Source organism: Acinonyx jubatus, chromosome C2, assembly GCF_027475565.1.
Source record: "Acinonyx jubatus isolate Ajub_Pintada_27869175 chromosome C2, VMU_Ajub_asm_v1.0, whole genome shotgun sequence".
Classification (NCBI taxonomy): domain Eukaryota; kingdom Metazoa; phylum Chordata; class Mammalia; order Carnivora; family Felidae; genus Acinonyx; species Acinonyx jubatus.
In genome coordinates, this window is record NC_069384.1 from 58,807,678 (window position 1) to 58,824,722 (window position 17,045).

At 35.2% G+C, this 17,045-nt stretch overlaps 1 protein-coding gene across 4 annotated transcripts in view; it reads right to left on the reverse strand.

Moving 5' to 3' along the window:
* The window catches only part of CFAP44 (cilia and flagella associated protein 44), a 149,880-nt gene that overhangs the window by 69,490 nt on the left and 63,345 nt on the right, over positions 1-17,045 (reverse strand). For all 4 annotated transcript variants that reach the window (XR_008297664.1, XM_053220864.1, XM_053220865.1 and 1 more), the window contains exons 18-22: positions 12,498-12,643; positions 11,221-11,491; positions 10,371-10,426; positions 10,055-10,217; positions 8,230-8,360 (exon numbers count right to left, since the gene is read on the reverse strand). Coding sequence is in view for 3 of the 4 variants with exons in the window: in XM_053220864.1 (XP_053076839.1) it covers positions 8,230-8,360; positions 10,055-10,217; positions 10,371-10,426; positions 11,221-11,491; positions 12,498-12,643 (767 nt within the window). In the remaining variant the exon portion in view is untranslated. The remainder of the gene's footprint in view (positions 1-8,229; positions 8,361-10,054; positions 10,218-10,370; positions 10,427-11,220; positions 11,492-12,497; positions 12,644-17,045) is intronic.

Genomic DNA, 17,045 nt, shown 5'->3' on the forward strand with positions numbered 1-17,045 from the left:
CAGGACAGTAGAGGGGAAAGCATGAGCATATGTTTTTTAATGTTTTTTTTTTTTTTGAGAAAGAGAGACAGAGCATGAGTGGGGGAGGGGCAGAGAGAGAGAGAGAGGGAGACACAGAATCCAAAGCAGGCTCCAGGCTCTGAGCTGTCAGCACAGAGTCCAGTGTGGGGCTTGAACTCACGAACCGTGAGATCATGACCTGAGCCAAAGCAGGATGCTTAACCAGCTGAGCCACCCAGGCACCCCAACATGAGTGTATTAAGGTAAACAAAATCCTTACCTGTGATACTAGGAAATCAGTAAGTAATGATTAATAAACTCATAGAAATATATTATTAAGATGTATGGTTGTAACCACTAGAAGAGATATTAAAAGTGTATTCTTTTCATGATCTATCACATTTATGGATTGAAAGACTCAATATTTATTTTTAAAATCTATTATGTTGAAGTTGATCTATAGATTCAGTGTAATTCAGTCAACATCTTAGCAGGGTTTTTTGATGAAAATTGACAAGTTGATTCTATTTAAAGGACCTACACAGTATTGAAGGTGAAGAACAAAGCCATAGGATTTACAATATCAAATGTCAAGAATAATTAAAATAAAAGTTCTGAGATATATTATATATATGTATTGACCTGATTTATGACAAAACTATCAATGCAATCTAGTGAGGAAAGGATGGCCTTTTCAACAAATGATACCAGGCCAATTGAATATCCATATAGAAACAAATGACACATGACGTCCATCTTAAACCTCCCCCCAAAAAATCTATATAGATAATGGCAAAACAATGGTGCTTTTAGAATAAAACATAGGAGAATTAGTTCATGAATTGGGAATTGGCAAATATTCCTTAGTTACAACATAAAAGCATCAACCATAAAGGAAAATATTGATAAAATGAACTTTATCAAAGTAAAAACTTCTGCTCAAAAAAAGCCACCATTAAAAGAATGAAAAGGAATACCACAGATTAGAGCAAGATATTTTACATGCATGCACACAATGTGTCATATATATACAGTGTCACAAATACCTGTGTCATTTATCTACAAGACAAAAGACTCCTATCTAGGAGATGTGAATAACTCTTACAATCCAGTTTCAAAAATGAACAAAAAAACTTCAAAAAATACCTAATAAAAGAAAATACACAAATAACCAAGAAGTATATGAAAAGGAGCTAAAAATAATCACTCACCAGGGAAATGCCAATTTAAATCACACTGAGATACTATGATAGAATGGCTGAAATTTAAAGAGATGAGAATATCAGGTGATGGCAAGCATGAGTGTTATGGTTGAATTGCGTCTACCCAGAAAGATACTTTGAAATCCCCCAGTCAATCAGAATGTGACCTTATTGGAAATCGGGTCTGGACAGAGGTAATCAAGTTGAAATGAGATCATTAGAGTGGTCCTAATCCAACATGTCGCTGTGCTTATAAAAAGTGGGGACTTGGACATGCACAGAGGGAAGATTATGTGGGGAAAACAAAGAGAGATACCACCACATAAAGGCAGAAGATTTGGAATAATGCATCTATAGGAAGGAACACCAAAGTTTGCTGGCAAATCACTAGAAGCTCAAAGAGGCATGGAACAGATTCTCCTACCCAGGTCTCAGAAGAAACTAATAAATAGTATTTTTCATGGAACTAGAACAAATAACCCTAAAATTTGTATGGAACCACAAAAGACCTCCAATAGCCAAAGCAATCTTGAGAAAAAACAACAAAGCTGGAGGTATGCCAATCCCAGATTCCATGATATGCTACAAAGCTATAGTATGGTACTGACACAAAAATAGACTCATAGATCAGTGGAACAGAATAGAAAGCCCAGAAATAAACCCATGCTCATATGGTCAATTAATCTTTAACAAAGGAGACAAGAATACACAATGGGAAAAACAGTCTGCTCAGCAAACGGTGCTGGGAAAACTGGACACTACATGTAAAAGAATGAAACTGGACCACTTTCTTACACCATACACAAAAATAAACTCAAAATGGATTAAAGATCTAAACAGAGATCTGAAACCATAAAACTCCTAAAAGAAAACATAAGCAGTAATTTCTTGGACATCACCCTCAGCAACATATTTATGGATATTTATCCTGAGGCAAGGGAAACAAAAGCAAAAATAAACTGTTGAGACTACAACAAAATAAAAAGCTTTGTACAACAAAGGAAACAATCAACAAAACATAAAGGCAACCCAGTGAATGAAGAAGACATTTGCACATGATCTATCCGATAAGGGGTTAACATTCAAAATACACAAGGAATTTATACAACTCAGCACCAAAAAACCCGAACAGTCCAATTTAAAAATGGGCAAAGGATAGGGCACCTGGCTGGCTTAATTGGTAGAGCATGTGACTCTTAAACTCAGGGTGATGAGAGTTCAAACGTCAAGTTGGGCATAGAGCTTACTTTTTTAAAAAAAAATGGGCAGAGGACCTGATATTTTTTCAAAGACAAAACGATAGCCAACAGACATGAAAAGATGCTCAACATCACTAATCACCAGAGAAATACAAATCAAAACCACAATGAAATATTCCTTCACACCTGTCAGAATGACTAGTATCAAAAAGAAATAACAAGTGTTGGTGAGGATGTGGAAAAAAGGGAACCTTCACATACTATTGGTGGGAATGTAATTTGGTGGAACCATTGTGGAAAACAGTATTGAGGTTCCTCAAAAAAATAAAAATAGAACTACTATATGACCCAATAATTCCACTACTGGCTATTTACCCAAAGAAAACAAAAACACTAATTTGAAAAGATATATGCTATGCTACAGCAGTAGTATTTGTAATAGCCAAGATATGGAAGCAACTCAAGTGTCCATTTATAGATGAAGAAGTTGTGGTATGTGTATATTACACACACACACACACACACACACACACACACACACACACACTGGAATATTACTCAGTCATAAAATAGAATGAGATTTTGCCACTTCCAACAACCTGGATGGAACTTGAGGATATTATGCAAAGTGAAATAAGTCAGACAAGAAAGACAAATGCCATAGATTTCACTTACATATGGAATTTTTTAAACAAATTAACAAACAAAAACAGACTCAAATACAGAGAACAAACTGGAGGGGAGATGGGTGGGTGGATGGGTGAAATAGACAAAGGGGATTAAGAAGAGATTAATAGGGGTGCCTGGGCTGGCTCAGTTGGTAGGGCATGAAACTCTTGATCTTGGGATTGTGAGTTTGAGCCCCTTGCTGGGTGTAAAGATTACTTAAAAAAAAAAAGAGGCAATTAGAAACTTCCAATTACAAATAAGTAAGTCATGGAGATGAAAAGTATAGCATAGGGAATATAGTCAATAACATTGTAAATAGTGTATGGTGACTACACTTATTGTGGTGAGTACTGAGTGATACATAGAATTGTTGAATCAATATGCTGTTCATCTGAAACTAATATAACATCAAATGCCAATTACACTTCAACATAAATAGATAAATAAAACATATCTCCCCTCCAAGAAAACGCACCCCAACTTAACCAACACTTTGATTTTGGCCTTCCAGCCTTCATAACTTTTGACTGTTATTTTAAGCCAACCAGTCTGTTGTACTTTGTTATGGAAACTCTAAGAAGCTAACACAATGGGGATCAAAGGGAATTCTCATACACTGATAATCATGGTATAAAAATTGGTTGAACCATTTTTGGAAAACTATTTGGCAGTATCTAATAAAGCCAAACATGCATATAATCTTGACCCAGCAGTTCCACTCCTGATTATATAACAAATAAGTGTTTATGTCCACCAAAAAGCATGCACAAGAATGGTCATAGCCATTCATCATAGCCAAGAAGTAGAAATAACTCAAATATGCATCAACAGTAGAATGGATAAATAAATCATGGTATAAGCATTAAGACTATTACAAAACAATGAAAAAGAATAAGCTACTGCTACCTGCAACAACATAGACAATCTTAGGCATGATGCTAAGTAAAAGAAGCCAAATACAAGATTTAGTACTGCAACATTCAATTTGTATGAAGTTCACAGACCAAACTAATGTGATAAACATTCATCTCTGGAGAGTAGATATTTACTGGGAGGGGGTCAAAGGTAACTTTTTGGAGTGCTATAAATGTTCTTAATTGGAGTAGTAGATATATATATATATGGATATAGATAGATATGGATATATACGTACATATATATACACACACATACATATATATGTATATATATGCATATATATAATTTATTAAGCTGCTCAGTTAGAATTTATGCATTTTGCTTAATGTAAATTACATCTCAAAAAGGCAAAGAAAAAGCAATTTCCTCTGAACAGTCTTATTGGTACATGAGAGAGATTAGACAGGAAGTTGTTGGCTTTCATTATAAGTCTTTAGATTTTTGATTTTAAGATGTATATGCTCATGTGTTAACTAGATATAAAATAATTTGCCAAAAACAGAAAATAAATATGTATTTCATAATTTGGTTTGTAAAAAATCTAATTTTTTATTTATTAAAAATTTTTTATTGTATTAATTTTTTTTAATTTTCATGCCAGTAGAGTTAACATACAGTGTTCTATTAGTTTCAGGTGTACAATATAGTGATTCAACACTTCCATACATCACCCGATGCTCATCATAAGTATACTTAATCCCCATCACCTGTTTCACCCATCCCCTCACCTACCTCCCCTCTGGCAACCACCAGTTTATTCAGTTTGTTCGCCATAGTTGAGTCTGTTTCTTGGGTTGTCTGGTTGTTGTTTTTTTTTCCTTTGCTCATTTGTTTTGTTTCTTAAATTCCATGAGTGAAATCATATGATATTTGTCTTTCTCTGACGGACTTATTCAGCTTAGCATTATACTTTCTAACTCCAATCTATGTCATTTTAAATGGCAAGATTTCACTCTTTCTTATGGCTGAATACTATTCCATCTTCTTTATCTATTTATCAGTTGATGGATACTTGGACTATTTCCATAATTTGACTATTGTAAATAATGCTGTTATAAACACAGGGGTGCATTTATCCCTGTGAATTAGCATTTTTGTATCTTTTGAGTAAAGATTCAATAGTACAATTACTGGATCATGGGATAGTTCTATTTCTAACTTTTTGAGGAACCTCTATACTGTTTTCCACAGTGGCTGCACCAGTTTGCATTGTCACTAGTGCACAAGGGTTCCTTTTCCTTCACATCCTCACCAACATTTGTTATTTCTTGTGTTTTTTAGTTTAGCCATTCTGACAAGTGTGAGGGGATATCTCATTGTGGGTTTTTTCCCTTCTTACCACGAAAATTTTTAATACACATTTTTTTTCCAGAAATTTGACTAAAAGAAAATGCATAGCCATGGAAAAATTAAGGCAGTTAATCAACAAAGTTGATTTTAAATACACATATGTGTACATATATGTAAACTTTAGACCCTTTATAAGAAAAAATTTCACAAGTTCAAAAAAATTGCAAAAACAAATCTCTCCTTGATTACAAATGAAACTTTAACACACTTTTTTGAGAAATTTTTATCATACATTCTATAATTATAATCCAATAAAATTAGAAATAAATAATAAATGTTTACCTTAAAACCTTAATTGCTTGGAAATGAAGGAATATATCTTAAATAATTCTTAGCTCAAGGAATAAAAGCTTAATTACCAACTATCCAGAAATAAGTTAAAAATTGCAAAACCTAGGGAACACTGCAAAAATCCTCAAGGGAATATACGTAGCCTTAAATGTCCCTGTAGTTAAAAGTATAAAGAAAGGAACTTAATATCCATCTCAAGGCATTTTTTCAATGTTTATTTATTATTTCTGGAGGGGGGGGGAGGAGAAGAAAGTGCTGGAGCATGAGTGGGGAAGGGGCAGAGAAAGAGGGAGACAGAATCTGAAGCAGGCTCCAGGCTCCAAGCTGTTAGCACAGAGTCCTACACAGGGGTCAAACTCACAAGATCATGACCTGAGCTGAAGTAGGTCGCTTAACCGACTGAGCCACACAGGTGCCCCGTCAAGGCATTTTTAAAAACAGACATAAAATCAAAAGAAAATAGGTGAAGGGAATGCTTAAAGCTAAAATTGGAATTAATGAAATGGAAAAAAAAAGAATTAAAAATAGGATAAATAAGTCCAAAACCTGATTTTTAAAAAGTACAATAAAATAAGTAAGTCCTTTAGAAGCTTGATTAATACCTTCCTGATGGAATACTCAATATGTGTTGTTTTTTTAAGATTTAAGTAATAAGGGGCACCTGGGTGCCTTAGTTGGTTGGGCATCCAACTTTGGCTCAGGTCATGATCTTGTGGTCCCTTCTAGCCCCACATGGAGCTCTCTGCTGTCAGTGCAGTGCCCACTTTAGATCCTCTGTCTCCCTCTCTCTCTACCCCTGCCCTGCTTGCGCATGCATGCACACATGCTCTTTCTCTCTCTCTCAAAAATAAATAAACAAAAAAGAGAAAGAGGACACCTTCCTTACCTCACCTTGACCTAGTGGGGTCACTATAAATATGTATCAAAAAATTCTTTTAAAAAATAAAAATAAAGATTAAATAATACAAATTTGGAAGAAAAATTTGAAGACTTTATGTATAACTTAGGCTTTGGAGAGAAATTTTTAGCCAAGATGGGAAACCCAAAATATATTAAAGGAAAGAGAGACATATTTAGCTATATATACATTAACATATATCGCTTAGAAAAATATAGCATCAACGAAGTTTATAGGAAAATTATAGATAATAAAAAATATTTGAAACACACATGATAAATAACAAGTTAATGTCTATTACACAAAGAAGTTCTAAATTGGTAACAAGAAAATATCCCAATAGAAAAATTATAAGAATATTAAAATGCAATTCACAAAGGAGCACATCTAATTGACTGGTAAACACTAAAAATGTGCTAAACATCCCTAGTAGTAAGGAAAATGCAAATTAAAAAAAAAAACAATTAGCTATATTATTTTACATCCATCAGATTTAAACTTTAATAGTGTTAGCCTCAAATGTTGGTAAGAATGACAGGATAAAGTTATACACATTGCTGATGGAAATGTAAAAAGTTGCAACCTTTTTGGAAAGAAATATGGCAACAGATTTTAAATTAAAAAAATGCATATACCCCTTTGGTTTAGCAATTCTACTTTTCAAAGTCTACTCTGTAGAACTAAAAGAAAGCATTAGTATGTAACAATATATATATGTAGGCATATTAAAGCATATTACTTAATATTAAAAAACAGAAGTCCATGTTCTTTGATATGGGTATGTTGAATATATTTTTAAAGAGAAAGCCTCTTATTATGGAAAGTTTTAACATACATAAAGGTAGAGGGCATAATATAGTGAATTCCTACAAATTCATCAAATCATATTAAAAAATTATCAACTTTTTCTCCCCAATTTTATTTTATGTATCTATCCCTTTGTTTTTTTTCTTTGGAATATCAAAACATATTTCACCCATAAATACTTCAAATAAGAATTCTTTTTAGAAAAGTAACTACCACAATATCATTATACCTAGGAAAATTAATAGTAAATATTTAATATCCAATATCCACTTGGTGTTCAAATATTCTTTGATTCAAAAATGCTTTTTTTACAATTGATTTATTTGAATAAGAATCCAAATAAGATCCGCACATTGGTGCGGATTTGTTGGTATATTTCTCAAGTTTCTTTTATTCCATCCCTCTTGTTTCTTCAGGCAATGTATTTGTTGAAGAAACTTGGTTTTTCTGTAGCATTTTCTTTTTGTTGTTGTTGTTTCAAGTTTTTATTTAAATTCTATTTAGTTAACATACAGTGTTAGTTAGCTAGTTAGTTAGTTAGTTTCAAGTCACTGTGATTTTGATTTGAATTTCCCTAATGATGAGTGATGTTGAGCATCTTTTCATGTGTCGTTGGCTATCTGGATGTCTTCTTTGGAGAAATATCTGTTCATGTCTTCTGCCCATTTCTAAATCATTTTTTGGGTGTTGAGTTCAAAAATCTACTAATTAAACAAATTTCCCAGAAAGCTCAAGAAGATATCAGTAGCAGTGACAGGAATATTCCTGGAGACTTCAAGAGTTAGAAGGTACTCAGGGTATTTCTTACCTGACCACTTCAATTAAGCCACTATGAACAACTTCATTCAAATACATGTTCTCAAACATCTTAACTTGCAGGAAATATGGATCCTACCTGTTCTGTAGCTTCATGAGGCCAAGTTGATGTTTCTCTTTTTCCCATGCTAATTCTTTTTCCACTTGTTGAATCTTATGAGCTGTTTTTCTGCCAATCTCAGCACGAATTTTGGAATCTAGATCAAAATCCTGCAAATAAGTAGATTTATTCAACGAAATGGGTACTTTCATCAATGTGCATTATCAATCCTATTTCATACACAGATACAGAATCAGTTTTGCACTCAATTTCATGTTGCATTATAATTTGCTCCCAGACATCATTAATTCTCTCTGTTCTAGAAAAAGAAAAGAACATACTTTTCATCTTACTTCCACAAAATATGGAGAAAAGTTCTCAGAAATCATTGACAATACTGTAAATAAAGTTGTATCTTAAAAGATTTTTCCCACAGTAAAAGCAGTGAATGATAACAGAATATTTGGAGAGTATACAGAGTTTTAAAAAAAAACTTCTACCACCCCAAAGCCACTACTGGTATATAACCAACAGGGCACAGGGTAGAAGTTCATGGCACCCCTTCCCATGTGACCCCACCCAGGAAAGACAGCTAAGTCTTTGGTGTCTTCTTGAGGTCACCAAATTCTAGCTGAATGTCTGTCACCGGGGGAGCCATTCCTCCCATAAAGATACTTATGGGAGGGGGAAGGTCATGTTTTTTACCTGTACCCCGGGAAAAATATCAGGGCCCTCATTCAGACTAAATTGTAAGTAGTAGTTATTCTTTCCAAGGGTGTATCTGTTTTAAGTAATGATGTATGTAAAAATGCTTAGCCATAGAACTCACCTCAGGTGTTCTTTATTTTGAATTATGTTACCCATATTCTGTAAATGTCAACTTTTTTTTTCCATTTTATTTATTTTTGTAAGACAGAGCGAGAGAGGCAGAGCATGAGCAGGGGAGGGGCAGAGAGAGGAGACACAGAATCCGAAGCAGGCTCCAGGCTCACACTGTCAGCACAGAGCCCGATGCAGGGCTCAAACCCATGAACCGTTAGATCATGACTTATGCCAAAGTTGAACACTTAACCAATGGAGCCACCCAGGTGCCCCTGCCCAGCTTTTTGTTAGTAAAATAGCATAAACATCCTTTAACCATTATGATTTGGTCTTTTAACCAATACAATGAGTTAGCCATTATGATTTCACCAGAGCATTTTTCACATGGAATGGACTAGGTGCTTCAAGAATTATAGGTCATAGTCAGGATGATAAATTCTGGCTGTTTATTTGATTAGTTCTTGACAGCAGTTCCACTTAGGAAGAAGTACACAGTGGAAAAAAATCACTAACACGTAGATGGAAGCTTTGTGATAAGTCAGAAAAGAAAAACATTAATACAAAATTAGCTTAAGTAATTTGTTAATCGTCCCCATAGCTACAACTATACTAAGTCATTTTTCGGAAACTTTGTGGGACAACCAGGTACTATCTTTTTGATAGATTTGTTGAATTATAGAAATGGAATCACAGAGAATCAAAATATATGCGTACTTATACAAAGATTAGATATATTGGCTAGGTACACGAAGGGTTGAAAACCAGATTCAAACCTGTATTTATATATCTTGTCACCACAAGAAAAAAGAAAAGTGAAGTACCTAAATCCAGAAGTAAACTGTGTTATATAAAGAGGTTCTTCTATATCCAAACCAAGTTGTATGTCAAATTCTACGGTATTTTAGCTGCTGCCAACACACTGGCCAGATAAAGGGAAGTTTAAAGATTTTTTTAAGTGTTCCTCTTTATCAGAAAAATCATAGTCTTGATCCAAAGAAATAGTGTATGTTAAAAATTAAAGTCAAATTTAATTAAGGCTTACTGTTCGCTTAAACTGCATATGCTTTGGTAATTCTTTATTCATTTCCAGAAGTTGCTGAAATTCATTCCTCAAAGCTTTGAGTTTTTCTCTCTTCCCAGCTTTTATTTCTTCCACTTCTTTCATTAACTTATCATGTTCTCTTTTTCTTCTAGCATTCTCAATACTGAAAACAGAAATTTAAAAGGATAGTAAGATCCAGAAACAGCATAAGAGGAATCAGGACTCAATAATTTGGAAATTCCATTGGCTTGGTCAACTTCTATAAAATGTTGTTTTGCAACAGCTCAAGGCTAGTATTTATCAAAAATTCTCATACCTATAGGCTTTGGGATCTTCAATATCTTCTGGAATTGGCTCTGCTTCAATTCCAAACTGTAGAAAGGGGAGAAATGGTTAACACTTTTAAATTGCATATTTCTCTTAAAATATCTAATAGGAAGTAAACTGAGCTTTTTCCCCCCCTCTGCCAATTTCTAATAATTATAGGCTTGCAACGTATTTTCACAAGAAATAATCCAGGGAAAACTAGGGGGAAATTTGTAGTTGACTAAATTTATTTGTTTCTGCTTGATTTAAAGAGGTACATAGAAAAAGTCTTAAAACCTAATATGCATGCAAAATGTTAATATCACCATAATTCCCCTTCAAAATGTGAATTACTAATATCATGTGTTATTAACAAAGGATACATGCAAAATTTCCTAGGTCATTTATTTTAAAATGCTATTTTTTTAGCATATCCCCTTTTATATATGCTTAATTCTCCCCCCAATACCTTATGTGTATACAGGAAGGTTTTAAAATATATTTTTTAGGGGCAGTAGGGTGGCTCAGTTGGTTAAGTATCTGACTTTTAATTTGGGGGGTTTTTTTAAATTTTTTTTAACGTTTATTCATTTTTGAGACAGAGAGAGACAGAGCATGAACGGGGGAGGGTCAGAGAGAGGGAGACACAGAATCTGAAACAGGCTCCAGGTTCTGAGCTGTCAGCACAGAGCCCAACACGGGGCTCGAATCCATGAACCACAAGATCATGACCTGGGCCAAAATCAGACGCTCAACCGACTGAGCCACTGAGGTGCCCCAAGACTTTTCAGTTTTTAAAGAATGAGTAATTTAACATTACTATTTTAAAATATTTTTTATCGTTGTTATTAGTTGCATACCCTTGGAGACGGCACTTTGGCTTTAATGGCTTTCATTAGTTCAAATTCAGAAAAAATGGTGAAAACAAAGATATTACTATCTGCTCCGGTGGTCACCAAGAAACGGTCATCAAAACTAGTAGATATGCCTTTGACACATCCATAATTATTGTCATGCAGATTGAAATGCCAGTAGTCCACCATATTTGTCAATGAAGGATTATTCTGACTTAGGATATAGACTCGAATTGCTCCATTTTGCATTCCACAGAACATGAGATCTTGGTTAATGCTATGAAACATAAATTGTTCATATTAATTAGATATATAATTTTATACTTTTTTTAACATTTATTTATTTTTGAGAAAGAGCATGAGCAGGGGAGGGGCAGAAAGAGAAGGAGACACAGAATCTGAAGCAGGCTTCAGGTGCTGTGCTGTCAGCGCAGAACCCAACGCAGGGCTCAAACTCATGGACCCGAAAACATGACCTGAGCAGAAGTTGGTCGCTCAACCAACTGAGCCACCCAGGCACCCCAGATATATAATTTTAAATTAATGACACATGACTGAATTTTAATAACAAAGATGTTATGGACTTCATTGTGCACCCCCACTGTACATATTTTTAAGCCCTAACAAACTACTGCAAAAGAACAGAGGGGAAAAAGCCAATTTGAAATTTAGAGCTATTATATTTGATCTTCAAAAGAATGACTAGCATATATGCTTAATTCTCAATTATTAAAGGACTAAGGATTCAAGTTGTGATTTCTGTAGGATCACTGTAACACTGAACCTTCCTTATCTGACCATGCAGGAGAATCCTAAGTAACAGAAAGTAAGTCCATACAAACCTATTGTGTGATAAACAGAAATTCTGACAGAATATTTGACAGAGGGACTTGAAATAGTGTTTCATGACTAGCTTTGATTCTATTTATTCATTCAGTTTATTTAACTATAAAATGTTTGGGGCACTTGGGTGGCTTAGTCAGGTAAGCGTCCAACTTCAACTCAGGTCATGATCTCATGGTACATGATTTCAAGCCCCACATTAGGCTCTGTGCTGACAGCTCAGAGATTGGAACCTGCTTCAGATTCTTTGTCTCCCTCTCTTTCTCCTCCCTCTCTCTCTTTCTCTCTCTCTCAAAAAATAAGCACTAAATTTTTTTTAAAAAGAAAATATTTGAGTGCCCCTCCATTCAGACACATCTTTAAAAATGAACAATATTCATAATGGACAACAACAGAGACACAAATGAGTTTTTTTTTAAGCTTTCTGAAATTTTGTTCACCTGAAAGTGATAGTATGGATGGGATTATCCTCTGTATCTTCAAGAAAACGAAAATCAAAAGGTTCATCCTTCTTTTCTGTGCCATTGATACTTTTCTCATATGGGGGGAACTCACAGTGATATAGAAAACCAGAATCATAGCCACCCTGGAAAAGAGATAAATAACATTGAAGGTAGTACTTGAATATAAGATACATATGACCACACAAGGATTTTTTTTATTCTTCAAATTTTAAAACCAAAAATAGATGTCTTAACACATCTATTTTTATATGACTTCTATTATTATAGATAGGTCTTATAAAGTAACTCATTGTCCATTTATATGGAACTATATGATTATGCAATAATAAACACCTTACAATAATTTGCTTCCATTTAAAAGTCAATACAAGGAAGATATCACTTCTGACTACCTACTGAGTTCCATTTTATTTCAAGTATTATTCTGCACATGCAGTATTTAATACAGTTTTGTAGGTCATGCTGCTCAGAGCTAGTTTTGAGTCTAGGGCATTGCTCTTCTCCCTGAAGCAATTACCAGCTCTGAAAGTGCCATCTGAGAGGCTTTGAAATTCAGCAATCTGTTGTCTCACGGGCTTAGGGAGAGGGAAAGAATTCCCAAGGTCATCCAAGGAGAAGGAGCCACTGTAAACACACCTTCCACGGGGCTTTCCATTGCAACCCTAGAACACTACACCCTACAAGTATGAGTCATCTCAGTCACTGACTATATGAACATGATCTAGGATTTCTAGCTGCTTTCCAGAACAAAAATAAACTCCCAGGAGACAATGGCAATATACAGATTCTCAAGCTAATGCTACAGTTTTTCATATACAAGGTCAATTTTTCAATTAAAAAGAACACCCTATGCATACTTGCTAAGACAAGACTTGATTGAAAATCAAAAGAATAGATCAAAGAAAAAATCATGAGAGGTGTTTATAAAATGGATTTCAAGTAACCAAGATTAATATATTTAAGGAATTTGAAGGCACTATGAAAAAGGTAAGAAGTCACCTGGAATCTGTAAAGAAAGTGAATAATGGAAAAAATAAAATTGTAGGACTGAAAAATAAAATGACAAAAATTCAATAGATTAGTTTGAAAGCAACTAGACACAGCTAGAATTATGAATCTGGAAGAGAGATCAGATAAATCAGTCAGACCAAAGCAGGAGAAAGAAAAGAAGGATGACAAATACCAAAAGCAAGGGCAGCGTGTGTGTAAAATATCTATGGGTCATAGTGATAAGGGTTAATGTACATAGAACTGGAATCCCAGAAGAAACAAGGACAAAGATGGGCCAGAAGCAATATTGTGGTACATAATGGCTGAAAATTTTCAAAAACTGAGTGAAACTACATTGGGATTCAAGAAATACTATGAACACAAGCAAGAGAAATATGAAGAAATTATACCTTTTAACACAAAATCTTAAAAGCAACCAAGGAAAAAGACACATCAGGTTTCGAAGAAACAACAATAAAAAGATGCAGCTGGCAGAATGGAGGACAAAAGATTAAAAGACATCAAAGTTTGCAAAGAAAATATCCAGCAAAAACATGATTTTTTTTAAAAAGACAAAATGAAGATACCTCAAGACCCCCCAAAAAGCTCCCAAAACTGAGAGAATGTATTACCAGCAGACCTACACTAAATACACATACATTTTTAGGCAGAATCTTCTGCAACTACAAAGATATAGAAAGGAATTAAGAGTAAGAAAAAGGACAAACCAAAATGATATCAACAACAACAAAAATAGTAAAATACCTTTTAGGAATACAAATATATATATATATGTTAAGAAAATATATGGCAATGGAGAGGGGGAGGATACATGGCATTAAAGTACTCTATGATCTTTTTCTCTGTAATTAGAAGAGTAAATTTATGTCAAACTATATGAAGTTAAAGGTACATAATATAATCTTTAGGATCACCTCTAAAAGAGGGAGTGGAAAGGAAGGAAAAATTTCAAGTTAGGTGATAGAGCATGTTTATGTGCTGATAAGAACTGAGTAAACAGAGGGAAGTGGATAATACAGGAGACTAGGTGATTTATTGTAGAACAAGATACTGGAGGATGTGAGAAGGGTGGGATCAAAGGGGCTTTGGGGAAAGTGTCCTTGGACAATTGCAGGAGACTATTCATCAACTCTAAGAGTGGACAAAAGCAGACAAGACTCGTATGGATCCCCATAGAATGTTAGATTTAGATTTGTTTGAGACAAGACAAGGAAATTTTTTTTTCCTCATATTTGTTAAATCACACTTTTTGCATGTTTCCAGGACACTAGAACTCTACTACACTGTATTACAGTTCTTTCTATGCCTCTCTCCCTTGTGATACGAAGAAATTTCCTGAAGTCAGGAACCATGTCTTATTTATCCGTTACCCTAGAACCCCACACAATTATAGCCATCAACAACTGTTTCATAAAACAAAGTATAAAGGCACTAATAAGTGGAGTCCTAGGTGCCTCCATCACTACTTTCTATTCTTCTTGCTGCTTGTCTCCTTAGAAGTTTCTAACAAAGATGCATTTCTAGGAAAAGTTGAACAGGGGAGAAGTTAATGCTCGTTACTTCTTGTAGCAACAATCCTTGGCTAGTCAGCATCCTGGGGCACTGGGATCTGGGACAAACTATGAATTAGTGATAGTCTTTCACATATGGGATGTTGTGGGTTCAATCCCAGAATACTTTAATGAAATTAATATTGCAATAAAGTGAGTCAAATGATTTTTTTTTGTTTCCTGGTACATATAAAAATTATGTTTACACTATAGCATAGACTATTAAGTGTGTAATAGCATTATGTCTAACAGTGTACATACCTTAAATTTAAAAATACTTTATTGCCCAAAATTTCCAACCATAATCTGAGCTTTTGGAAAGTCTTAATCTTTTTGCTGGAGGGGTCCTGCCTTGATGTTGATGGCTGCTGACTGATCAAGGTGGTGGCTGCTGAAGGATTCCATCTCACTTTCTTTGCTCATCCATAAAAAGCAACTGCTCATTTGTTAAAGTTGTATCATGAGATGGTAGACATTCAGTCACATCTTTAGGCTCTACTCAGTTCTAGTTCTCTTGCTGCTTCCACCACATCTTCAGTTACTTCCTCCACTCAAGTCTTGAACCCTCAAAGTCACCCATAAGGGTTGGAATCAACTTCTTCCAAGAACTCCTGCTAATGTCGATATTTTGACCTATTCCCATGAATCTAGAATGGTAAATCCTTTCCAGAAGGTTTTCAAGTGGCTTTGCCCAGATCCTTTAGAGGAATCACTCTCTATGGCAGTTATAGCCTTACAAAATGTATTTCTTAAATAATAAGACTTGAAAGTCTACTTTACTCTTTGATCCACAGGCTACAAAATGGATGTTGTGCTAGGAGGCATAAAAACAACATTAATCTCATCATAGGTCTCCAGGAATCATGGGTAACCAGCTATGTTGTCAATGAACAATAATATTTTAAAAGGAATCTTCTTTTTTTCTGAACAGGTCTCCCAGCTTTGTTGTTCCGTTTATAGTGCACAGGCAGTAGGGATTTAGCACAATTCTTAAGGGCCCTAGGATATTCGGAATGGTAAATGAGCACTGGATTCAAATTTAAGTCACCAGCTGCATTAGCCCCTAACAAAAGGGTCAACCTATTCTTTGACGCCAGGAATTGACATATCCTTTATGAAAGTCCTAGATGACATCATCCAGTAGAAGGTTGTTTCATCTACATTGAAAATCTATTGTGGTGCACCTAGGTGGCTGACTGAGCATCTGACTTTGGCTCCGGTCATCTCATGGTTCATGAATTTGAGCCCTATGTCTGGCTCTGTGTGGACAGCTCGGAGCCTGGAGCCTAGTTCAGATTCTGTGTCTCCCTCTCTATCTGCCCCTCCCCCATTCGCACTCTGTCTCTCTCTCAAAAATAAATAAACATTAAAAAAAAATTTTTAAGAAAATCTGTTGTTTAGTGTAGCCACCTTCATGACTGATCTTTTTTTTTTAATGTTTATTGATTTTTGACACACACAGAGAGAGAGAGAGCGAGCATGAGCGGGGGAGGAGCAGAGAGAGAGGGAGACCACAGATCCTGAGGCAGGCTCCAGGCTCTGAGCTGTCAGCACAGAGCCCGATGCAGGGCTCGAACTCACAGACCGTGAGATCATGACCAGAGCCAAAGTCAGACGCTCAACCGACAACCACCCAGGCACCCCATGACTAATCTTAGCTAGATCCTCGGGATAACTTGCTGCAGCTTCTCCATCAGCACCTGCTGCTGTACCTCACACTTCTCTATTATGGAGATGGCTTCTTTCCTTCTTTGCTTAAACTTCGTGGACCAATCCCTGCTAACTTCAAACTTTTCTTCTGAAGCTTCCTCACCTCTCCCAGAATTGGAGAGAGTTAGGGCATTGCTCTGCATTAGGCTTTGGCTGAAGAGAATGTTGTGGCTGGTTTTATCTTCCATCCAGGCCACTGAAATTTTCTCCATATCAGCAATAAGGCTATTTTGCTTTCTCGGTATTTGTGTGT